General features: G+C 47.7%; 1 protein-coding gene across 2 annotated transcripts in view; it reads right to left on the minus strand.

Moving 5' to 3' along the window:
• The window catches only part of Znf423 (zinc finger protein 423), a 327707-nt gene that overhangs the window by 189015 nt on the left and 113260 nt on the right, over positions 1–25432 (minus strand). For both annotated transcript variants that reach the window (XM_042693457.1, XM_042693458.1), the window contains exon 3: positions 23248–23448. In XM_042693457.1, coding sequence (XP_042549391.1) covers positions 23248–23448 — 201 coding nt within the window. The remainder of the gene's footprint in view (positions 1–23247; positions 23449–25432) is intronic.

A 25432-nucleotide genomic window follows, 5' to 3' on the forward strand; every position in this document is an offset into this window, starting at 1 on the left:
ACAGTACCCACCTTCAGCCTCAAAGCACAAAGAACATAGCTCTCCTTCAGAATGGACTGCAGTTCTGGAGACTGATGTGGGCAGCTCTAACCAGGCCTCTGAGATGCACTGGAAAGCTACCCTTGCTCCAGCCCCTGGCCACACTGTGCCCAGAGAGGACCACAGGGTAGAGAGGATGTCCTCTGGGACATCACAACACCATGGAAAGTTCTCACTAAGCATGCCACATCTGTAGCAGAAGACCTTTCTTGTAAGAAGACCAAGGGATGAACAACTTAACCAATTTGTCTAGAGCTTTCTACATCTCATAACTGAACATATTATGTTCCAAGAAGCCCCTCAGTCAGTCCTAGACAAACCAGGGTGCTTGATCACTCTGTCCTTGCATCCCATCCATGGGAGCAAAGTCCATGATGGGGCCTGATGCATGCTAATGTGCAATGGTTGGGGAAATGAAGTTCCAGTGGGTCCTGAGGGAGCACCAAGAATGGTATCTTATCACACAGGACAGAACTCCATACCCATGTAATGCTGTGCACAGCCCAATAAGCACCAGGCTCCCAAAAGGCAGCCTTGAGGCCTTCACACTTAGCTGCCAGAGCTGCTGCCTGGCATGAAAACTCAAAAGTACATTGGGACCTCCAGGCCTGAGGAGTCCATCCTGTTACCACCACCTCTGGCCCACTTCCTACCCTGAGAGGCACATGAGCAGGTGCTAACCCTTCCCAGTGTTTTCCCCATCCACTCACTTTACCCTTCACGTCTTTTCACCGTGTGAGATTTGGGCATGATTTTGGTTTTGTTTGGTTTTTTTGTTTATTCAGTTTTGTATTAGTACTGGGGCTTGACATCAGAGCTTATTCATTCAAGGCTCTGCCACTTAAGCCACAGCCCCACTGCTGACTTTTTGACCACTAATTGGAGATTTGAGTCCCATAGACTTTCCAGCCCAGGCTGGCTTCAACCATGATTCTCAGATCTCAGACTCCCAAGTAGCTAAGATTACAAACATGAGCCACTGGCACTTGGCCAGACTAAACTTTTAAAGATTTAATCAGAGCAGAGTGGGGCTCTGTGGTCTCTTTTCTGGAAGAAAGGAGAGGATATTTGGATCTGGAGACAACAAAGGCCTTCAATACAGGTTTGGCTCTGGTACCCAAAGAGAAAGACACACACACACACACACACACACACACACACACACACACACCCGTGCATGAACACGCACATGTCCCATGGCCCTGATGCTTAGATGCTAGGCCCATACACTGTCACAGCATGACATGGAATGCTGAATGCTGGATGGGACATGTCCTGCCTCCCCTACAGGGGACCATAATACATACCCAAGCACAAGCTGATGCTGCAACCTGTAGACAAGAGAGGGTCCAAAGAGGCTTCAAGACAATATTGAACTGAACACAGGTTTACAATCTACAGGAAAGCGAAACCACACAGAAACAAGGCTCAGGACACTGAAGGCCACAATGACTGCTCTGGACCTGTGGATGACGGCTACATTTTCTTTTTGTCTTTTGGTTTCTTTTTAATAGATCATTAGCAGTGAATTTATATAGGAAGCATAAAACAAGAGGAGTGTATTTGGAAAAATGAGGGAGTATCCTCGTGCTCCTGGGAGCCCCAAAGAAAGAGTATGGACTGCCGGCAGCCTGTCTGCTGGAGATCAGGGAGGGCTTTGGAAAGCAAACAGGAATGTGGTTTTGGGGGAAAAGAGTGGGGATCCAGGCAGAAGATGGCATGAGAAGTACACAAATCAAGACTAGAAATATGGACAACATGACCACAAAAGGCTACCAAAAAGAAATAGAAATTTTGGTCTCATGAGCATTAGAGGCTGGTATCCGCCTCAGTCCCCATTGCCCACTTCCCCATGAAGAACAGGTTTCCAGCGAGCAAGTTGATGAACCAGGTGGGATAAAGCTGTCAGGCACTCATCTCCAAACCAGACATTGCTGCAGGCAACTGGCCATGAACCCATCCTGGTACTGATCCACAGCCTCAGATCCATGTGCTAGACTCACAGGCCGTTTGGGGGCCAGTGCCATGTGGAGGAGGACTGTTCTCTCAAGAGAAAGCCTAGGCCAACCATCACCTGGAGGCCAGCTTCCAGCCAGTGATAGTGTCAGAAGGAAATTAAAACAAATGACCCTGTTGCATTTTTTGTAATCATCCATTCATAAAAAATTCAGGAGCAAGATGGAAGAAAAATAGGTCACTTCAAGTGACAGAAATCTAGACATCACCCCAAAGGTTTCTGAGTTCTTCTTGGCTGACCCAGAAAGGGAAAAAGAATCTAGAAATTGAATAAGGTGGGGTCATGGCCCCAGGAGCCACTGCCTTACATCCTACCAACTCCAAATGGAAAAATAAAAAACAAAAAAAAAAACAAAATCAACAAGCCCCCCAGGATTATGCAGAGACCTATCCATTCTCTCCACAGCAGCAACAGAGACCTCTTCATGCCATCCCTTGACTTGTCCCTACCAGAGGTGCCCCATTAGTCTTAAGAGAAAATCCCTGCTCCTCCCTGTGACATCCAAGGTCCCATGTGATCTGATTCAAATGACCATCAACCTCATCCACACACTCCCTTCCCCTCAAAGTCCCAAAGTGCCTAGTTTCCTGGCTTCCCTGCTGGTCTATGATCAGGCTACTTTAACCTCTGCTTCTTCTGGGCCTTGACACATGCTACCCTCCACTCACTGCCCCATCCGAGCTCAGGGATCCAGAGCTTTCACTCAATCATGTCTTACTCATTTCAGACTCAAGACCAAGACTCTTCTCACAGGATTCAAAATAGACAAAAGTTAAACTAAGTCTTGAGAACATGTCATCTATTCATCCATTCTCCAGTGTTTTTGTTTGTTTGTTTTATTGGTTTAAAAAAAAATCTTCAATTCTTACAAAACAAAGTCTTACATGGAAGAGGGCCTGGCCTTGCTGGCACCTGCAATCCCTGCAAATCTCAGACCCAACTTTACCCACCTTCCCAGCCAGCCACATGGAGTCTGCTCAGTACTCTCACGGCACCGTGGCCAAACCTCCCCCAGAAGCTCTCAGGGCTGTCATGGTCCCGGGTCTGGGTAAGGCTCAGTGTGGTGTCCATTACCCAGCACTCCATTAGCTCCCACAGAAACTACATAGCTCAATAACTGAACAGACTGACAGGAAGCAACCAATAGACTAATAACTGCTTTGAATGAATGGGGGCTGGCAGCACCAGCCTGCTCTTCAGTAGAACCAAAGCAATCGCTGGGCACCAGTGGCTCACACTTGTAATCCTAGCTACTAAGGAGGCTGAGATCTGAGGATCGTGGTTCAAAGTCAGCCCTGGCAGGAAAGTACGTGAGACTCTAAACCACCAGAAAACGAAGTGGCTCTGTGGCTCAAGTAGAAGAACACTAGCTTTGCGCTGAAGAGATGAGGGACAGTGCCCAGGCCCAGAGTTCAAGCCCCATGACTGACAAAAAAATAAATAAATAAAAACAAAGCAGTCACCATTGGAAGAGCAGATTCTTCCTAGAAAGTTAAGCAGGAATTGATAAGACACCTAGGGAATGTTGGGGCCTCAGGACACCATGAGAAAGAACACAAGCCTATCTTCCCACTGCTCAGCTCAGAAAAGACAGACACAGGTTAAAAATCCAAGTACTGGCTAGGAAGGTGGCTCAGTGGTAGAGTGCTTGCCTTGCATGTATGAGGCCCTGGGTTCGATTCCTCAGCGCCACATAAGCAGAAAAAGCCAGAAGTGGTGCTGTGGCTCAAGTGGCAGGGCACTGGCCTTGAGCTGAAGAGCCAGTGCCCAGGCCCACAGTTCAAGCCCAACGACCAACTAACTAACTAAATAAATAAATCCAAGTCATTTTGCAAGAAGATGCAACCTGTGAGTGCTGGGGAAAGCCAAGGAATGAGTTGAATTTCAACATGCACCATGGCTCCTCAGGTAGGTGGGGCTACCTCAGTCCTTCTGACTAGGGGGTTAAAGAGGTTGTCTACATAGCAGGATACTAGTGACTCGTGCCTATCATCTTAGATACTTGGAAAACAGAGAATTATGGTTCAAGAACAGCCTGGGAAAACATGAAAGAATCCTGCATCTCAACCTATAGCTGGGCAAGGTGGTGCACAACTGTCATCCTAGCTACCGGGAGGCTGAGATCAGGAGACTCATGACTCACGTCCCCAGGCAGAAAAATCTGCAAGGCTTCATCTCAATGGAAGAAGCAGAGTGTGCTGGCATGTACTATGGCAAGAAAGAAGTAACAGAAGAATCAAAGTCCAGCAAATGCATGAGCAGAAAGAGGAAACCCTGTCACACAAGCAACCAGAGGATGAGGGGGGGAAAAAAGATGGAGGTTTGGCTCAGAAGTGAAGGTGTGGCTCATATGGAGGTATGGTACCTAGTAAGCGCAAAACCCTGAGTTCAAACCCAATGCCACCAAAAAAAGAGATGCCTCCTCACAATGCCCTCTTCGTGCAATACACACCCATCAAATACCTTCCTCACATCAGCACAGTGCCAACACTGGCCATATGGAGACCAGACTACAATCCTTCTGGGAGAAAAACCTCTTTTCTATCAAAGTGTGTTGCTTTAAAGTTCCTGCTTTGGCCTGGTGGCTAGGTTCTTGTTAAGAGAAAGAGGAACAACTTCGGAATAAGGAGGATCTTTTGAAATGTAAGATTTTTGTCTTAAACTGGTTTCAAGATGGACTTAAGACACACTTCAGATTGTTCAAGAAATAGCAGAGGGTGCAAGTACATTTTGAGATTACTGTTAATGTAATTTCAAAGTAACCTTATGTAAATAATTTTACCTTATCAGGAGCAGGTTGTGAAGCTGAGCACAACCAATCTGAGCAAAGGGGCGGGACCTGCTGTGTTAGGGGAAATAGTGGGGCAGCCTGCCTGCTTTGTGTGCTTCCTTGCCGGATTTTTGGCTGATGGCTCACTCTTCTGTAGAAATAGATTTTGCATAGCTGAGACAATTCTTATATTTTTGTCTATTGTTGTGATTCCAGTGGTTCTTTAATACTTTGCAAGACCAATAGCTCTCAAGCAGGAGCAGCAGGAGCCTCAGGGACATTTGTTTTCAGGGTCATGATCTGAATGTTTATGTCCTCCTCCAAAATTATAAATGGAAGCCAGGCCCCGGTGGCTGACACCTGTAATCCTAGCTACTCAGGAGGCTGAGATCTGAGGATCATGTTCTAAAGCCAGCCAAGGAAGGAAAGTACACCAAACTCTTATTTCTAGTTAACTACCAGAAAACCAGAAGTGGAGCTGAGGCTCAAAGTGGTATAGCTTTAGCCTTGAGCAAAAAGAGCGCAAGGACATCGCCCAAGCACACAAAAAAAGAAATTGCCACTTATGAAAAATTGACCCTTATGCTGGAATCTGCAAGAATCTTTTTTTTTTTTGGAGGGGAGCGATCAGTTGTGGCACTTGAACTCTGGACCTGGGCGCTGTCCCTGTGCTCTTCAGCTCAAGGCGAGAGCTCTATCACTGGAGCCACAGTGCCACTTCCAGTTTTCTGGTGGTTAATTGGAAATAAGAGTCTCATGGACATTCCTTCCCATGCTGGCTTTGAACCATGATCCTCAAATTTCAGCTTCCTGAGTAGCTAGGATTACAGGTGTGAGCCATCAGCACCTAGCTGGAATCCGCCAGACTTTCCAAACTCCACAATTGTGAGCAACAAATTTCTGTTGCTACTTATCCATGACCCCATCTTAGGCATTTTGTTATAGAAATTAGAATGAAGTAAGACAACAACGCTAACTAGCATGGTTGTTACTGGTGCCTGAAGGACAAGGTCAAGGCCAGCAGCTCTCCTCCAACACCAACGTCAGTACCTCCGAGTGAAGACTTAATCTATACCAGGTGCCACCTTGCAGTCAATGAGCTCGAAGCCCTAAGCAGAACAACCTACAGGCTAGAGAAAGGAGTGCCAGGTTCAACTGCCCTTGGTTCCAGAAGCCCCAACTCCCTGTCAAGCTCTGCCAGTCCCCCAGCCTCCACAGTTTGCATTTGGCTCTTAGAGTCCTTGCTGCTCAAAGTGTGGACCATGAATCCACAGTGCCTGCAGCCCTGGGAGCTGAGGAAACATTCAGGACCTCAGCTAGACCAGGCCTGATAAGTTAGAAACTGCATTGTCACAAGACTGAAGTTAACCACAGGCACTTAAAACCTCTGGGAATCACTGCAGGAAGCCATATACCAGGTCAGGCAGGTAATCTCCCCCTCCCTTCCCTCCCTCCTCTCTCATGATTCCTGCTTCCAGTGAGAGATGGCTGGGCATCTCCATGAAGAGCAACCAAGTGCCACAGGGCAGACAGGTGGCTCTGTTCCCAGTGGCAGGCAAACAGAAAAACACCACAAGAGCCCAACAAGTCATCAGGAGAAAGTTTCCATTCTTGCCCATGTAAGTCAAGAGTGATATGTCACTACTATGGCACTATTTTTGTGATTCCTGTTCATCTCGTCAGCCTCAGCTACCCAGAATGAGTATAAACTGAAGGCTAAAATAGCTTCCTCAGAACCATGCCAATAGCCATGTCCCACCAACAACTGAACTTCTTTTTTGGGAGGGAGTGTGGGTGTGTATATATTGGTACTGGGGCTTGAACTCAAAGCTTTGTACGTTGCACTTTTGCTTGACTTTCTCACTCAAAGCTGTCAGTCGAGGTGTGCCTCCAATTTCAGCTTTGTCACTGGTTAACTAGAGCTAAAAGTCTCATGGATTTTCCTGGCTTCAAACCACAATTCTCAGATCTCAGCCTCCCGAGTAGGTATGATTACAGGTTGAGGCACTGGAGCCCAGCTCAAGCGGAGCTGCAATGGTACAGAGCTCAGAGTCAAGTTTTATTATAGGCCTCCCTCCCTCCCCAGCCAGAAGCCACTGCAGAGGTAGGTTCTGGTTTCCCTTGGATCTATCTACAATGTGGAATGGGAAAGGAGACTAGAGAGGTGGGACACATGGAATGGGATGAAATAGGATGGAAGGACGGAATGGGATAGGAAAAGGATGGGAAGGGCTGGCACAGATAAGGACAGGGCAGGAAAGGACAAAGATAGGAAGGGACAGGGCAGGATGGGATCAGTGGTGTGAGTAGGAAGAAGTAGGAGGGGACAGAACAGGAGCAGTGGAGTAGAAGGAAATGGAATGGAATAAATGCTGTCCCAAATCTCCTCTTCTCCACAACTACAGGGAAAAGCAGACCATTGGAAACAACCTAAATGCCACTCCAGGGGACCTGTTGCATAAACCACGGTGCACCATGCTGTGCAAGCCATGCCGCAGTTAGGGAAGAGGGAGCTCTCCCTGCACCATGTGGAGGAAAAGAGAAGAAAAAAAAAGCAAGCTGCGGCATGATAGATCCAATATGGTATCATTTTTTTTTTAATCAAAAATCAATATGACATTGTTTCTATGGATACACACGCCCCATGTTTCATCTGGCGTAAGGCACATGGATTGTAAAACACACCATTATTTTATGTAGGACTACAAATGAAAAACAGAAGACAGTGTAAACTATGCCACGACAAACCACTGGCCAGAAGATGATGCGCCTGACTTCAGAGATGCTACAGCGGCGTGTCCCAGGGGCTGGGAACACACCTGGTATTGTGGAAAATCCGCGTAGAGGTCTAGCCGAAACAGCGACGGCAATTAACCAGGGGGTGGGGGTGGGGTGAACCTTTATCTGGAACCTTTGACTCGTGGGTGCATGGAATGCATTATTATGTTTCACTGCGGTACTTGCTAATGTCTTATTTATTATTATTTTTACTCTATGATCTCATCTGCCCCTCCTTTAGAGATGAAGCAGCTCAGTTGACACAGGAGCAGTCAGAAGTCACTCAGTAGCCTGGGCCCTGCACCACATGTGGGCCCAGAGGAAAGCTTCGTGAGAAGCAGGGCCTTGACCATCCAGAGGGACCATTGGAAACCTGAAACAGGAGCGTTTGACTTGGGGAAACAATTCACTCCCTACTCAGAGACTACCAGTGGAACTATCTGGGTTGTTCCTTACCCCCTCCTGCACCCCATCCCCCAAAGAAAATCTCCTTCATCTACCCTGGGTGCTTCTGCAAAAGACTTGTGAGAGTCCTAGTGCCATCCCGAATGCTCCTCTCACGGGGACCTCCTCTGACTCACGCTTCTAATTCTGCCTCAATTCCAGTTCTGCATGCGGGGACAGCTGAAGCTCGGCCTGCAGCAGCACCTCACCTCGCCCCTCGCACACATAAAAATAGCTTTGGTGCTTAGAGCGCAGATTCTCTTGTCTTGTCCTCTGGGGGTCCCGAAGCAGCTTGGTCTGTGAATGGAAACCGCGTGCGCCTGAGTACATAATGAACAAAGGCCGGGCTACAGCATCCCCGACCTTCCACCTCCCATGGACTCCTCCACTGCCATTGTCCCCGTGAAGCTACAAATGGAATGGCAAGGAGGTGGGGGAGCCCCAAAGTGTGCCTCCATCGCCGCCACGTTCTCCACGACTGCAGCAGGCAATGGCCTCAGTTGGGAAGACAACCTAGCCACAGCTCTGTTTATGCAAATAACAAAGTTTTGGACAGCTGCGTCTGCCCAGAGCCACCCTTGCGTAGGTCAAGTTTGCAATGTCGTTTCTGCACATCTGTGCTCCCAACAGCACAGACAAAATCACCCATGCTTCAGCTGTCCTGGGACAAGGAAGCACCAAAGGCCAAACACCCACAGCTCATCTATCCCTCTCCCCAAACAAATCTGAGCAAGTGCTCCTGGCAGGATCCTGGCACCCTCTGGTCTCTCCAGAGTCACCCTCTACTCTTGACCACCTCATACCCTGTGTGGTACAGACTGAGGGGGAAGGAAGGAGGCAGAGTTAGGGTGTTTCTTTGAGGGGGAGCAAATCTCCTGCTGCAAAGCCTTCCTCTGGCTTCTGCACCCGGGAAGCTGTCCATTATGCCGGCCTCGGCTTCTCTACATCTGAGCCTCCTCCAGTCATGACTGAGACCCTTACTAAATGCTCCTGGCTCCCCCAGTGTAAAGGCACCATCTGCTTTCTGTGGAAACCCTGACCTTGCATTTGAACTCAGGGCCAGGGCACTGTCCTTGACCGTGCTCAAGGGTAATGTTAGGTTTTTAAAAGAGGTAGCCGAGTAAGAACTGCACCACACATGTGGTATTCAGGTAAGGGGTAGGTTTATTCAGTAGACCTGCCGGGACCAGGCAAGGTTGGCACTCACATGGCTGGCAAAAGAGAGCGTCTGGCCCCGGGGTTTGGCCTTATATAGGGTAGGGGGCGGGGAAGGGTGTGTCCAGGTAAAGGGAAGTGGGATCAGGTGGGAGAAAGGTATGGCCACATCAGATTAAGATGTGACCTCAGCGGATGCAGATGTGACCTCTTCCAGGTGTCCCAGTTGCCTGGTAATGCAGGTACTGGGCGAGGTCTGTTCGCCATCCAGGAATGGACCTTACAGCTAATACTCTACCACTTGGAGCCACACAACACTTCTGGTTTTCTGGTGGTTAAATAGAGATAAGACTCTCATGAATTTTCTTTCCTAGTCTGGCTTTGAACCGAAATCCTCAGATCTCAGCCTCCTGAGTAGCTAGGATTACAGGCGGGAGCCACTGGCACCCAGCTTAGGTAAGTGTTAAGTCTTTATCTTGGCACTGTGTTCCCAGTCACACACTCCTGTATCCAGATCCCACGCCCTGGCTCTGTGACCTGGCTGTGTGGATAGTGACTGCTGCCCTCCGCTCTGCAGTTCTGCTCTGCCCTCCACGGGGACTCCAGCTGGCCTTGGGGGGAGGAAGAGAGGTCCTGGGGGTGTGGTCTCTCTGCAGGCGGGCTCCCAGCATCCTCCATCCTACCCGGCTTGCCACTCTCCGCAGAACACCTCCAGCCCCGGGACACAGGCTTTCTGTTTGTCTGCGCCCTGCACCATCCTGGCTGCTACTCTAGCTTTGCTGGTTTAGTGTCCCTGCGCTTAGCCCCAGCACAAGCAGGGAGTAAGTGAGAGCTCTGGCTGTCCCACCCACCCACTATGGAAGGGACTCTGCTTTGTCCAATAGTCTCCACTCTCCAGGACCCAGGAAGCTCTAGGAAGAAAAGTTGCTGGAGCAAGAGAGAAGGTGTGGCAGATGCAGCTTGGTAAAATTTGAGGGAAAAAGCCTATTCTCCAGGCCAGCAGATAGTGCGCAGTCCAGGCCCACCAGAATTCCCAGTCCTCAAGTTTCCCAAGGGAGCAAACAGACCCACGTGGTACCACAAAGGCCACTACTAACTCATCATCCAAGTGTTTTCTGAGACCCACTTGTGTCAGGCTTCTTCAGAGTCAGCAACAGACCAAAGCATGATAAGGACAGAGTGAGCCACTGCTCCCCAGAGACAATAATCCCAAAGAAACCCAGAAAGATCGTTTCCAATAACAACTGCCAAGAAGGAAATCAAAGGAGGTAGTTTGACAAAAATAAAAGGGGTGACTCTGGGGTGATGTTGAAGCTAAGAACCAAAGGGAATGCAAGGGAGCTCCCCACATGCAGACTTGAAATAACCTCCAGGTAGAGAGATGAGAGGTAGTGCAAAGGCCCTGTGGCAGGCATGAGTATTTCCTATTAGAGGCAGGGAGGGGAGAGCCAGAGGTAGGGCCAAATCAGTGGGATGGATTCAGTCCAGGAAGAAGGGCCCAGTCAGGACTGAGCTACCCTGAGAATAGCTGGTGGCAGTGTCTGGAAGGAGGGCTGAAGCGGCCAAGGCAGATACTAACCATCTCACACCTTGTCTCCAGCCATCATCCTCCCCATATCCCAGCCCTTCCTCACCTCCCAAAGGCCAGATGTCATCACTCTCATCACTTGCCAGAACTAGCATGCTCAGCCACCCATTGCAGAGCCCACACCTTCTGTACCCAGGACAGAAGGAGGACAGGGAGAGCTATGGGGCACCTCCCCACATGAACCAACCCTTCCTCAACTGTCCGCTGCCGCTCCAGGCTGTCTTCTCAGATTGTCCCCAGAGCCGTGATGTCATTTCCAAAGGCCAGCCAACTCCAACTGAAGCCATTTACTCTAAAACACAGCGCTTTCTAATCTCCATCCGTCTCATCTCCCTGAGTGGGCCCTTGGAATGCTGGCACACAGGTCAAAGCCAGGAGCTGAGCTCGACTTCAGCCCAGCACTGGGGCGCTTCCATCCTCTTGTTCTTTTCCTGGCCTCTCTGCCCAGGAGCCAAGCGGCCAGGAAGGTAGAATGGCACCGCGCGGCCCCCTGCTGACTGCCCGCCGTGAACCGCATGCCCCAGTCTGCAGGAGATAAATTCGGTCAGTATCTCATTTTGTTTGGGGATGTTCTTTGTTTTACTGTGTTAGGGTGTCATCTCACAGCTGCCAATCACTGGAACAAGCTTTCGGGGAATCTTAGGATGCAGCAGGGCCTAAGCCTTGGCCCTTTCTCCATTTCTCCCCGTTCCCTAAATGCCCTCCGATGTGTGGTGGGTCCCAGGCTGACCATGCTCTCGCCAACCAGCAAAGGCTGCTATACAGGCAGAATGTCCTTGTGGCTCCTGGGGTGAGCCCTGGAGTATCAGGCTTGGGGGTCTCAGCCCTGGCTCACAGCTTCCAGCTGGGAAGCCCCTCACCCATGTCTTACTGGGGGGGTGACAGCAAAGCCATGAAGCCCCGAAGCCTTCTGTAAACCTAGGCCTGGCGGTGCTGGGGATCAGATCCAGAGAACACATTAGGCCAGCGGTCCACTCCAGAGCCATGACCCCAGTGCCCAACCCTGCTCTCATCTTATCTACCCCAGGCCACACTGCCTGCCCTGGGATCTTTTTTTTTTTTGGTGGGGTGGGGGGAGGGGGGAGGCTTGGTCATGGGGCTCAGGGCCCCATCCCTGAGCTCTTTTGCTCAAGGCTACACTCTACCAGTCTGAGCCACAGCTCTACTTCCGGTTTTTAGTCAGTTAGAATTAAGAGTCTCATGGGGACTTTTCTGCCCAGGCAGAAACACAATCCTCAGATCTCAGCCTCCTGAGTAGCTAGAATTATAAGCATGAAACCATCAGCACCTAGACAGAAGATGGGATCAGACCAGAGGTGGAAGCTTGCCATGAAGCACCCATAAGCACCCACCAACCAAGGCAGAGGTGCCCAGCCCTCGGCTCCCCACCTTGCCCAGTGGTGATGGCTAGGTCAGCTCTTCTGTGCAACCATAGACAAGTCCAGCCTCACCGTGTGCCTGTCCCAATCAGGGTGTTTGTTATTCTAGGGGAAATCGTTGAAGTTAAACAGCTGGAATGGACAGTGCCTCCTGACAATTCTCAGGTTGGCTGATATTGGCAAAAGCAAAGCCAAAGGACTGGCCGCCCATACCTGGCCTTGGTGATGCTTTCACTCCTTCCTGTCTGGCTGCCCGAGCTTCTTACCTCCTGAAGGGGACGCCCACATTTCCTGGCTACACCCAGACCCTGTTCGGATTCCCTGACCCACCTTGTCATCTCCTGTGGCATAGCAGCCATCCAGGGTAAGTCCAAATTCTAGTTACAAGTCAGCTCAGGCCATCAGACAGAGACTGCTCCATCCACTGCCATTAATGAGTTGGGAGGAGGTAGGTAGCCTGGGGTGCTGGGGACATCTCTGCCAATGCCTGTGTGGGCATGCCATTGTGGAGACAGACTTGGGGCAGTGTCTTCAGAGGCACCAGAGGTCCAAGCTGGGAACCAGTGCTACTCCTGAGCTTCTCAGTTCTGTAAGCCAGTGTTTCTCCCCAGCCCACCCTGTTCTGTACTTCTATCTAAGTCAAGTTTTTATGCAGGACCTACTATGTACCTGGCAACCACAGGGTCCTGATAACGTCATCTTCCAGCTAGGTGAAGCACACACATACCATGTCATATCACTACTTGCCCTCTGGAAGCCTCCAAACTAAATACACGACAGTGGTCTGTCCCAGGACCTCATTAGGAACACATGTGGCCTAGCCTGAGCTTAGGTCTCCAGGTCCTGTTCAGTGTCTAACCCATATCCAACAACAGGGCAGCCTTCAGGAGCTTTGGCAGCTCTGCACAGGGCTGTGGCCTGGACTGCCACACACCCGCCCCCACCCCCCAGCACCATCTCCAGCCCCCCCCCCCCACTAAGGCTCATCCCGGGGGCTGTTTGCAGAAGATGCACACAGAATGTTGAACACTTCATCTGATTCCACTGTGCCCACCCTGAACCACGGAACATCCCTGGAAGCTCAGGGATGGTCAAAGTGGTCTGAAATAAAAGCATTCTAGCTAGGTAGGAAAGACGTAAAACCTCCTCCAGCTTGGTCAGTCCTCAGAACCCTCCAGACCTGCACACAGATGCAGATTTTCCCACTGTCTCTGGCCCTCTACATTGGCAGATGTGCATCCAACACTGAAGAGACACAAAGGCCAGTGAGCGGGCAGCAGCGGCACACATTCTCACCATCAGGCCGTGGAGAGGATGCCTTGTAGACCTAAGGAACTTACAGGTGAACCAAACATCAGCATACAACTCAAGCACACACTGCCATCAAACACCCAGGGCACAGCTGGCCAGCTCAGCTCAGACCTCCCATCCTCGGCAGGCTGCCAGCTTCCCAAGCATCTATGAATGCGGAATCCAGGAGCAGAAAGCAGGCAGCGTGGTAAGGACGCCCACCCTCTCCCAAGCCAGGTACACACAGAGTGGCCAGCCCCCACTGCTATCCATCCATTTTTCTTCCAAGCAGAAACACATTAGCAGGCTGATCCACAAAGCCAGAATCTTCCAAGAAATGGTGGTTGAGTGATCTCTCTATACCCAGAAACACCTGTCAGAGAAGCTATAGGATGCTGCTTAGAACTCTTACAATAACACCTGTCCTTATAATCTACATTCTTACTACATCATACATCTCTTCCATGCATTCCTTCCATCCCTTCCCAGTCATATGCCACACTATGTACAGACACAGTATGCAGAACATTTACCAGAACATTTATCATGATTATCTCATAGCCCAAAGCACTTTATCCATGGCATTTCTGTGTCTTGTGAACAGGCTGAAACTTGCTTGAAGACAAGATCAGCAAACTTAAGGACAAGACTGAGCAGCTTCTGTGTGTTCTGTCCACAGGCAAAGGCTATCTACAGACAAAGAGGGAGAAAAATCCCAAACCTAAACATCACAAAACAACATATTCATACATCCTCACCTGTGAGACAGATTGGCTAACTTTTTTGATCTTTGCCAATCTGGTAGGTTAAAAATGGTATTTCCCTGTGGTTTAAACTTACAGTTTTCTTATTATAAATGGAGCTCTGAATCTTTTTAAATGTTTAAGATCCCACTAGTATTTCTTTTTCTGCTTCCAATTCTGTCCTTTGCACATGGGAGGTATTCAAAATATCTAACCACTCATGTGGTACCAGCCAATCAGAGAGGGCACTGGCCTTGGGCAGGGCAGGCATCCCAAGTGGGCTTGGCCTAGCCTCCACTCAGCCTCTGCCCTGTTTTTCTGCTGATTTATTGTCCATTTTCTTAGGGTTTACAGGAGCTCCTTACACATTAATAGAAGTGTCTCTTATGTCTTTGGTTTGATCTATTGTGGTTTTTGCAATGCAAAAAAAATTTTTTTTAATGTACTTGGATGTTTCATTCTCCTGTTTTATGGCTTATGGGTTTAAGGTTATATTTAGAGACCTTTCTCATTTTTTATCTTATTAAACACACCTACACACACACACACACACACACACACACACACACACACACACACACAATTTGTCTATTGTGAGGCTTGAACTCAGAGCCTGGGTGCTAGCCCTGAGCTCTTTTTGCTCTAGGCAAGTGCTCCACCACTTTGAGCCACAGTGCCACTTCCAATTTTCTAGTGGTTAATTATAGATAAAAGAGCCTCACGGACCTTCCTGCCTGGGCTGGCTTCAAACCGTGATCCTTAGATCTTAGTCTCCTGAGTAGGTATGATTACAGGCATGTGCCACCAACACCCAGCAAAATTAATATTTAAAAAAATATATATATCCTATGTTTTCTTTTGACATTTTTAAGTTTTCTTTTACTGTTTAGATTTCTGGTCCTTTTGGACTTATTTTGAGAGAGATCCAATTTTCTTTTGGGGGATAGATCACCCTTCTTCATCCTCATCCTAAGTCACAAGACTCCAGTCAGTCCTCCACTGAGGTGTGAGGACATCCTTCCCATGCCAGTTCCCAGAAGTATTGGGGTCCTTTTCTGGGTTCTTTTTTACCTGCTAGGGTTGCTGCATGTCACTTAGAACCTCCTGGCTCCAGGATCTGATTACCACAAACTCCCATTTCTACTAACAGCCCATCCACTCCACCCCACACCATCCACAGTCATATCTTTTCATAATATTTTTTCCTGTCACGCATGCCCACTGCTTATGTACGTTAGGGCAGCTTGTCCACTTTGGAATACCATCTGATTCTAGCTAGCCCCAGCTCCACTTAGGGGAAGCCTATCTGCAGTGACACTGGTCTGCCTCTTCATTGTCCTTTCTGAGCCTTAGTAGGCGTTTTGTTTGACTTCGCCATACACACGCATGTTTCTCATTGGGTGTCACCTGGTTTCTGCAGATCTTGTGGCCATCATCACCCGGACTGCTTGTTGCTCCTTTTTTAACCATTTACACGCAGGAAAGCTCTTACAGCACAGATTGCCTGTGCTCAAGCCCTCAGGCCTTTTGCAGGGTATGGTATCCCCTGGTGCCAAGATGCCCTGGTGAGAGGAGCAAGCCTCTCCTCACACCTGTGTGCCTGGGATATGATGCCCAGCAAAGGGAACGTGAAAGGGGCTTACACAAAAGCAAGCCCCAGCCAATGGGCAGAGAATAGCAAGGCTGGCAAAGGTACCAGCCTTCCTGCGGCCCCAAACCTGTAATTGTAGTCCACAGGTCCCTCTGGCCACAGCTGAATAAACCAAAGTGTAATTAGCTTTCCACTCAGCCTTTTATGCAGCAGCATCTCTCTTTCCCAGAGACAGAGGGTCCATCTTTCTTCCAGGCACTCTTCAGTTCTGGTCGTTACGCTGGGCAGAAAATTACAACTGGAGAATATTTTTTTGCTGTTGTCTTTTTTTTTTTTTCTTGGTCAATCATGGGGCTTCAACTCAGGACCTGGCCACTGTCCCTGAGCTCTATCACTTTGAGCCACAGATCTACTTCCAGTTTTTTTGTTTTGTTTTGTTTTTTTGTTTTTTTTGGGTCCAGTCATGGGGCCTGAACTCTGGGCCTGGGCGCTGTCCCTCAGCTCTTCAGCTCAAGGCTAGCGCTCTACCACTTGAGCCACAGCGCCACTTCCGGCTTTTTTCTTTTTGCTTATGTGGTGCTGAGGAATCGAACCCAGGACCTCTGGCATGCAAGGCATGCGCTCTACCACTGAGCCACCTTCCCAGCCCTCTACTTCCAGTTTTTGAGTGGTTAATTGGAGATAAAAGCCTTTTCTGCCCTGCTGGCTTCAAGCTGTGATCCTCAGATCTCAGTCTCCTGAGTAGCAAGGATTACAGGGTGAGCCACCGAGTTCTGTCTGCTATTGTCACTAGAAAAAATTCTTCCTTACCTCTTTTTCTATTGTTGTTTAATTTGTTGTTTTATCTAGGGTTTGGTGGTAATGGATTTTTTTTTGTGGGTGTTTGTGTTTGTTTGGCTTTTGAACTCAGTGTCTTAAAATATACTTCCACTGGCCACTGGTGGCTCTAATGCCAGCTACCCCAGAGGCTGAGGCCTGAGAATCGAGGATCAAAGCTAGTTCAGGCAAGAAAGCCCATGAGACTAGTCTCCAACTAACCACCAAAAAAAGCCAGCATGGAATTGTGGTTCAAGTGGTCAAGTACTAACTAGCCTTGAGCAAAAAAATCTCAGGGACAGTGCCCAGGTCCTGAGTTCAAGCCCCAAGACCAGCATGAGCATGCTCATGCATGCAGCACTCCTCTCGGTCTTTTGCCTTTGTTATTTTTCAAATAGGGCCTCATGCTTTTGTTCAGGCCTAGCCTCACTTGGAGATAGCTTTACTCTGCCCCATCATAGCTACGATTACAGGTACAAATCGTCACTTCTGATTTTTTCTTTAAGATAGGAGGATAGGGTCTAACTAGTTGTTTGGTTTTTGTTTGTTTGTTTGCCTCAAACTGCAATCTTCCTATCTCTGCCTCCAAGTAGCTAGGATTACAGGCATAAGCCAATGTGACTGAACCACCTCACATGATTTTTAAGTTAAGCTTTCAAAAGAAGGAAGTCTGGAGTTTAGTTTAGAATTGAACACTTGTGTTCTTGTTCTGACTTTTTGAGTGTCTCAATTTTAGTCATCCAATGTATAAAATGGGAATAAGTAGTAACAAACAGTGTAGAAGATGTGGTAAGATCATGTATTCATCCAACAAAAATGCATTAAACACAATTTAAGAGAAAACAAAACAGACAAGGCCCCTGTCATCAAGTTTAGTGATGAGAAGAAGATAGAAGATAAGCACATTCAAACCCACTTACTAAATCACAGGCAGAAACTGATGAGGAGCAGGACTAGGGGGAGAGGGGGAGCTGGAAAGAGAACCATCTGTACCGTAGGTTTAGTGCCAGGATAGCGGCCCACAATGCACAGTGGCAGAGTAGAAACCTGCCCCAGGTCCCACCTGGACATCAGACTGTCAGCAACCCCCAAAGATCTCCCGCTGCCCCACTGCACCTAGAAACTCACCAAACTGAATCAAAGATCAGAAAACAGAGGCAGAAGTTAAGAAGCCAGTGGTCAGCCCCACACCAGTCCTGAAGGCCACTGCAATCCCACAGAACAAGCAGCCCAGAGTCATGGCCTTCTCCTTCTTTCTACAGAGACCCTGTCTACCACTCCCTCCACTAGCAAATAACCAAGCATATCAGCTATCCTTTAGCAAAGAGGCCCAGGACCTAGAGAAGCCATCAGTGCTCAGCCTGGGGACCTGGTCAGGCACAGTTCACAGCCTTGCTGTAACATTTCCCAGCCTCCTCCCTTTGCACATTGCCATTCGAAAGGAGGACCCCGCCACACACACACAAAGGCCATGCAGAAGAGGATGTAACAAGAAAAAGTTTATTCAGAAAATATTAAGACACAGAGAGCCCAGAGAGTCCTCCACCAAGAAACTCTAAACTTCATTTGAGTCAGGTGATCATGCAGAATACAAAACACTGTGTACTCATAACTCTGAGCGGATGAACATTTGTCATAGTGAGAGCAGGGGCTGGAGACAAACAAGGGAAAATCAGTTGTTGGAGTCATAAGAAGGAAAGGGAGGATGGAATTTTGCTTGTTTCATCACATGTCATAAACATGCAACGCTTCACACCTTGAAGCTTGGTTCTCCTAAGATACAAGGGGTAGAGGAGAGACAGAGAGACTGAGAGAGAAACAGGACTTGATAGAGCTAAATTCATCCTTTCTGCCCATCTATATTATCTTCTTTCCTTCCTTTATTTTCTTTTTCTTTTTTTTCTTTTTTTTTGTCGGTCGTGGGGCTTGAAATCTGGGCCTGAGTGCTGTCCCTCAGCTCTTCAGCTCAAGGCAAGCGCTCTACTACTTGAGTTACAAGCACCACTTCTGGTTTTCTAGTGGTTTGTTGGAGATAAGAGTCTCACTGACTTTCCTGCTGGGGCTGGCTTTGAACCTCGATCTTCAGATCTCAGCCTCCTAAGTAGCTAGTGTTACAGGCATGAGGTACCAGAGCCCGACCCTTCCTTTATTTTTTCTTGGCAGTACTGATTTGGACTCAGGACCTTGTTTAGGAAATGCTCTACCACTTTAGCCACATCCCCCACCCCACTTTTTTTTGTTTGTTTGTTTCTTTTCAGATAGGGACTCAATTTTTTTGCCCTCGCATGGCCTTAGACCACAATTCTCTTCTCTATGTCTCCCGTGTAGCTGCGAACAGACATGTTCCACCATGCCTTACTGATTGTTTGAAATGAGGTCTTCTCAGTTTGCATGGCTGATCTTGAACTAGAATATTCTTAATCGCTGGAACACAACAGATAAGACCTAATATAGTGAATATATATATATATTAGAGAGAGAGAGAGAGAGAGAGAGAGAGAGAGAGAGAGAGTCCTCCACCTTCAAGGACAGAAGAGAAGCTAGAGGTTACATTGATCACCAACAGCCAATTCTCTAATTGATTATTCTTATATAATGAAGGCTGCATAAAACCCAAAAGTCTTAGAAAACTTCAGGAAGGGGATACATGCCAGGAAGCTGCGGCCCTTCTCTAGTACCTTACCCTGTGCCTCCTTGTCACCCCCATTTTGGGGCCCCCTCTCTAATAAGCTGATACAAATAAAGGGCTGCCGGAGTTCTCTGAATTAATCTAGGAAATTGGTCAGTTGCAAAGAGGGTATGTGTGAACCTAGTTGAGAGCCGATTAGTCATAAGCATGGGTGACAAGCTGAAGCTTAGAAGGGGAGGCAATCTTGAGAACCAGTCCTCAACCCAGAGGTCTCGGGTCTCCAGAGAGACAGTAATGGAACTGACTGGGATGGGGGGGGGGGGGGGGGACGCCAGGCTGGCCTTCCCTGCAGAGCTGACGGGTTACAGTGGGGAGTGATCTCTAATGTGGAGTCATGGCACTCTGTGCCAGCCGTTGTTGAGAGGAAGGAAGACATTTAGGTAGTTTTTTTTTTCCTGTACTTTCTCACAGACTGACTGAAATGAGATACCCTTGTCCACAGCAGTTCTGCCGCACTGTCCAGGCTCCACATAGCTAGGTCCTCCCTGGGATGTCTTTGTTGGGCAGCTGAGGGGCCATTTGTCCTCCTAGGAAGGCTATCCTTGATGGCACTGATGCTCTCCTAAAGCCTTCCCCTACAGCATCTATTAATTAAAAGGGGTGCAAATGGCTGATCTGAGTGTCCAGCAAACCCTGGCCTGGCCTGCTGCTGCATTTTCATATTGCTCTGGTATAAAGGCAGAAGTTAATCTTCACATGTCAGCTAGAGCAATAGATACTATATCTCTATACATACTATAGATCTATCAATATATAGTCTTCATGAGGACGTACAAAACAAGCCAGGTGCAATGCTCAAGCCTATAATCCTATTTTTTGAAGGTAGAGATTGGGGAACCATAGTTCAAAGCCAGCCTGAGCAAAAAGAAGTTCATGAAATTCAATCTCAACCAATGGCTCGGTGAGGTGCCCCTGGCTAGGAGGAAGCGTAAAGTCTGGGTGCAATGGAATGTATCAATCACCCCTAGAGATATGGGGAAGTGTAAGCGTAAGGATCACAACCCAAGCTGGCCTGGGATTAAAGCAAGATCTTACCTCAAAAATGACCCTTGCTGAGCTGGGCGTTGGGCTCATACCCGTAATCCTAACTACAGAGGAGGCTGTGATCTGAGGATTGCATCTCAAAGCCAGCACAGCCAGAAAAGTCCATGAGACCCATTTCCCCACTTAACCACCTATAAACCAGAAGTGGAGCTGTGGCTCAAAGTGGAAGAGTGCTAGTCTTGAGCATAAAAGCTCAGGGACAGTGTCTTAGCCCTGATTTTAAGCCCCATGACCCCTCCCCCCAAAAAAAGCTAGCCAGGTGCTAATGGCTCACACCTGTAAGCATAGCTCAGGAGTCTGAGATCTGAGGATCAAAGTCTGAAGCAGCCTGGATAGGAAAATCCCTGAGACTCTTATCTCCAATTAACTAGCCAAAAGCCAGAAATGAAGTTGTGGCTCAAGTGGTAGAGCACCAGCCTTGAGCAAAAAAGCTAAGGAAGAGTGCCCAGGCCCTGAGGTTCAAGCCCCAGTACCAACACAACAACAACAATAATAATAACCCATGCAAAAAATGGCTGGAAGTATGGCTCAGTGGTAGAGTACCTGCCTAGCAAGCATAGGCCCTAAGTTCAGTCCCCAGTACCACAGTATATTTATATGCAAATATGTACATAAAAATGCATATATACATAGATATTATATATGGTATATATGACATACCTATGGTATATATATTCCTATGGCTTATATAAAATATATAATATGCTTTGTGTGTGTACATATATATATATACATATATATAAAACAGAACATTTAAGGCGATCAGTTTAGACTGGCTGGGGCATCAGAGCACCAACTCCTAAAGCCCCAAACACATCAGGTACACTACCCCAGAGACCCCTGGAAACACAGCTGGAAAACCCATGGATGGTGGAAGGTGTCCTTGGTATAGAAATATTTGGAGTCCAGTGCTGACATTTCCCAGTGGTCCATCTGAGAACCTAAGTCCTAGGGGAAATAACTCCTGTGTCTCATTGTGTCAGGGAAACTCAGCCTGGGTCACACCTCTGGCTGGGAGGTACTGAATTTCTCAGAGATGCTGTTAGATAAGGTGGCTTCTCATACTCTTTCAAGGAATTTCTGACTCCCTTCCAATGTTCCAGGGTTTGGGGATATTCCTGGCTCCCATGTCCCCATGGAGGTCGTTAGTGTGGTTCTGTCAGGAAGTGAGCAAGACCACCAGTGGACACCTCTAGCATCAATAAAAAAGGGCGGGGGACCCTGCAAAAGGCTGTATGGAGTTCTGCCAAAGTCAGAAGTGCTGAAGCGTTGGCACAATTAGCCATCGTTTCTTATTTCTGGCACAGACCCTGTGCACAGTCCTCATCTCTCGGTTTCTTCTCCACTAGAGATGCAAGTGCCCTTGAGAGTGTGGTTGGTGGAATGCGAGTCAGCCTGGCCTCCCAGGCTGCAGGCAAGTGCAGCCTGGGTAGGGGTAGTCACGGGGTCCTGCCTCAGAGCTCAGAGGTCGGGGCAGCACTGGACCAACACGGAGGCCTTACTGCTATCTCATTTAAAACATAAGAAGAGTATCTTCTGGTTGGAATGCCAGTTCAGTGGTTAAAAGCATTCTCTTGCAGTTAAGATTCCACCTCAATTCTTAGCTAGATCAAGAAATAGCACAACTGTATTTTTCTTCAAGCAGGATGAGAGTGAATAGCTTAGGGTCCTGAAGATATCCTAGATTTGCCACCATATAGCTCTGTGACAGCAGTACAGGGGTTGGCTTTCATTCATGGGGAAAGTCCCACAGGTCCTCTTCCTATCCCAACTTTAGACTTACAAATCAGCCTCGGCCTGTGTCTCTGGCTGAAACATCACAAATCTCAAATGAATAGGGTTTGGATTTCTGAGCACCAAAATAGTCCAATGTTTTGTTTTGTTTTGTTTTGGCTTTTTCATCTTGTTCCTTCTAGAGATTGAGAATAGGGACTTGGTATAGCCAGGGCTGTGCAGGAACTGCTGCCACTAGAGGGCAAGCTATAGAAGTTCCCCAACATGAAGCTTCAAATCTCCAAGATGGCATGAGGAGTAGAGGAAGCAAAGTGCTTTGAGTCTACTTACAAGGGGGTAAATTTCCCCCCGTAACAGGGATCCTGTAAAACCCTAGATTTTAGGCCTTCTCCCCAAAACTAGCCTCCATAAGGTTTCATCCAATAACCACAGAGGAAGAGGGTATCTCAGGATGGTTGTATAAGGAGCCACAAATCCCTTTGCAAATCTCCAAGCCCAAAAATGTGTGAACCCCTGTAGCAAGACTGTTATACCCCAAGAAACACAGGCATGTGCACATGCATACACACACACACACACACACACACACACACACACACACACACACACACACACACACACACACACACGGCTCATGAAATCTGAAGCTGGTGAAACAGTAGTCTTGAACTCCTTCAAGGTACTGAGTTCATGAAAATCAGGCCTAACACTTCTCCCTAGAGAGGAGATGGGGTCTCCTGTATAACCTGTCCCCAGCCTTTGAAATTCTCCCTCTCACCACAAGTGCTGCCTCATAGCCCCTTCATGCAGCTTTCCACACTTAAGCTGCTTAACTTTGAACTAACAACACCTTAATTGCAGGCTCTCCAAAAGGCCTTCCAGAATTGTGGGGTGCAATGCACCCACTTAAGGACGATGTATTACAGAGTATGATTAGGCAGGAACAGAGACAGGGCGCCTCCACCTAATTCCTGCCTGCCGGAAAGCTGTTGCTTTTATTTTTAATTTTATTTAAAAGGCGATACAGGGTACCCAAGACACCACAATAAAATGACATTAACTGTAAAATTACATTATTAATTCTTTAATCTCACTTGAGGCTTCAAGCTGTTGCTATGTCCAATTATCCGTGTAACCACCTGTCAGAATCCCCGTGCTGTTTAGCATTACCTCCAGGACAGCGGTGGGCCCGGTGGTCCGTCAGGTCTGCCAGAGACTCGAAGTCCTGCTGACAGTGATCGCAGGTGTAAATTGACTCATCCTCCATGTCTTCATCGTCCTCATTTCTCTCCTCTTGACTAGTCACGCTGTTCCTGTCTTCCAGCGCACGGCTGGTTTTCCGATCACACTCGGGCTCTCCTTCTAGGCCTCCTGCCAACAGGAAGAATACAGTCCATGTCAGCTGACAGGGTCTTGGGAAAGGGTTTTAAAAGAATTGCCCAGCATTTATTAAGATACATTTAATTACTCTACCTCCCGGGGTCCATTATTCTTGACACCTCTCAGTATATTAATATATAGGTTTTTTTGTAGCATGTGGTGCCATAATTCTCAACTAGAGTCTTTTAATTCGTGGCGCAAATTTCTAGGGGGCTTTCTTGTCATCTTCCCTCTGTGTGTGGCTGCTGGGGGTCATGACACCTCAGAGAGAAGAAAATGCTTTAACATTTGTCTCCTGAAATCCCAACTCTGTAACATACTCTCTGGAGCCCACATCAGCGGCTCCTAATATCTCTCAACTTGTAGCATTCCTCAAAGCCTTGCAGTGAGAGCCAGAGGGCCTCCTGGCCTCACTAGCCCTCCACAGAATTATCCTTTCCAATATGGTAATGTTGTTTTGGTCATTTGCAAAGTCATCCTGATTCTGGGATAGTGGAAGCACATGTGTTTGAAACACCATGAAGGATCAAACCACAAGTTTAAATGTGTTTAGGCCCCCATCAGTAACTGAGGTGCTGGCCCAGAGAGTGAGAGCCAGCCTCAGAATGATTGCACCGGTTTTTAAAATAAAATAACTATTCTGTGCACTGGGCACAGAAGTAGCCCATCTGAAGATTACAGCCTTTTAATGACGCCTTGCATGTGTGGGGGTGCTCAGTGGTTATTCAAAGCCATGGTTATCCACACATAGCCCTATTTCACAGCCCTGTGCATTCAGCCCACAGCTAACGGGAACCTAAAAGTGTGTGATCCAGCCTCCTGCAGAGACAGACAGCTCTGCGATTCCCATTCCACACCAGGGGAGCAGCATCCCAGCACCCCTCAGATGATGGGCTCCAACATTCCTTTGTCTTGTCTTGTTTACATCTCTGCACATCTGGGGAAAGAATCATGGCCTCAATCTTGGAAATTCATTTCTAGAACTCATGAAGAACTTGTAAACCAAAGTGTAAAACCAGCATGGTAAATACACTACCTGAAACCTGTTAGTAATCCTATTAAACGTCAATGGATCAAAACTTGCCCATTAAAAAGTAGGGACCTAGAACTGAAAAAAAATTACTATATGTTGTCTCTTCTTTGTCCTAGAAATAAAATCCACCAGTTAAAAAACTCTCAGCCAGCTGGGAAATTGGCTTAAAAGCTCTGGGTTCGATTCCTCAGAACCACATAAACAGAAAAAGCCAGAAGTGACACTATGGCTCAAGTGGTAGATGCTAGCCTTAAGCAAAAGAAGCTCATGGACAGTCCCAGGACTGCCAAAAAAAACCCAAAACAAAACAAAACAAAACAAAAACCTCTCAGCACTGATTTAAATCAAACAAAAACATCTCTGCTGTATATAAACATAGGGGCAAATGTATACATGTAGGCAAAAGCACATGCACCCATATGCACACCTCTATGTCTTGTGTGCAGGTAACATCGCAATTTCAGATAAAGGTTCAGGGCAGAACCTCTAAACGCCTAAGGACCAGTCACCAAAGCAAAAGAAAAAGAAAAGAAAAGAAAAAAGGACACATGAAGCTAAGAATTCATTCAATTCGAGGTAGAAAGCAGAGTTCTATAAATATTTCAATTTAGAAACAAATAATGTTATAAGGGCTCCATTTTTCTTGTCCGCACAGAACACTTCCAAGCATCTGACATCAAGAACTCGGGAACACAAATCAGCTCATCGGAGAGCCAGCTGCTGCCTTCCGTGCGGGAACGGTGCCTGACACACGGCAGAGGCAGTAAAAATCAATTCCTCCATTTGTGGCCCATCAAAACATCTCTCTTCTTACCAATTAAGGGATGTACAATTTTTAGGTTCTTTTATTATCAGAACAAGCCAACTCCTGGCAATACAGAAATCACATTAAAAGCCAGGCAGCATATTTATCTCAGGAAATCTGATCTGCTGTGGTGGCGG

This window comes from Dipodomys spectabilis, unplaced genomic scaffold (assembly GCF_019054845.1).
Source record: "Dipodomys spectabilis isolate Male_0828 unplaced genomic scaffold, ASM1905484v1 ptg000165l, whole genome shotgun sequence".
Lineage (NCBI taxonomy): Eukaryota > Metazoa > Chordata > Mammalia > Rodentia > Heteromyidae > Dipodomys > Dipodomys spectabilis.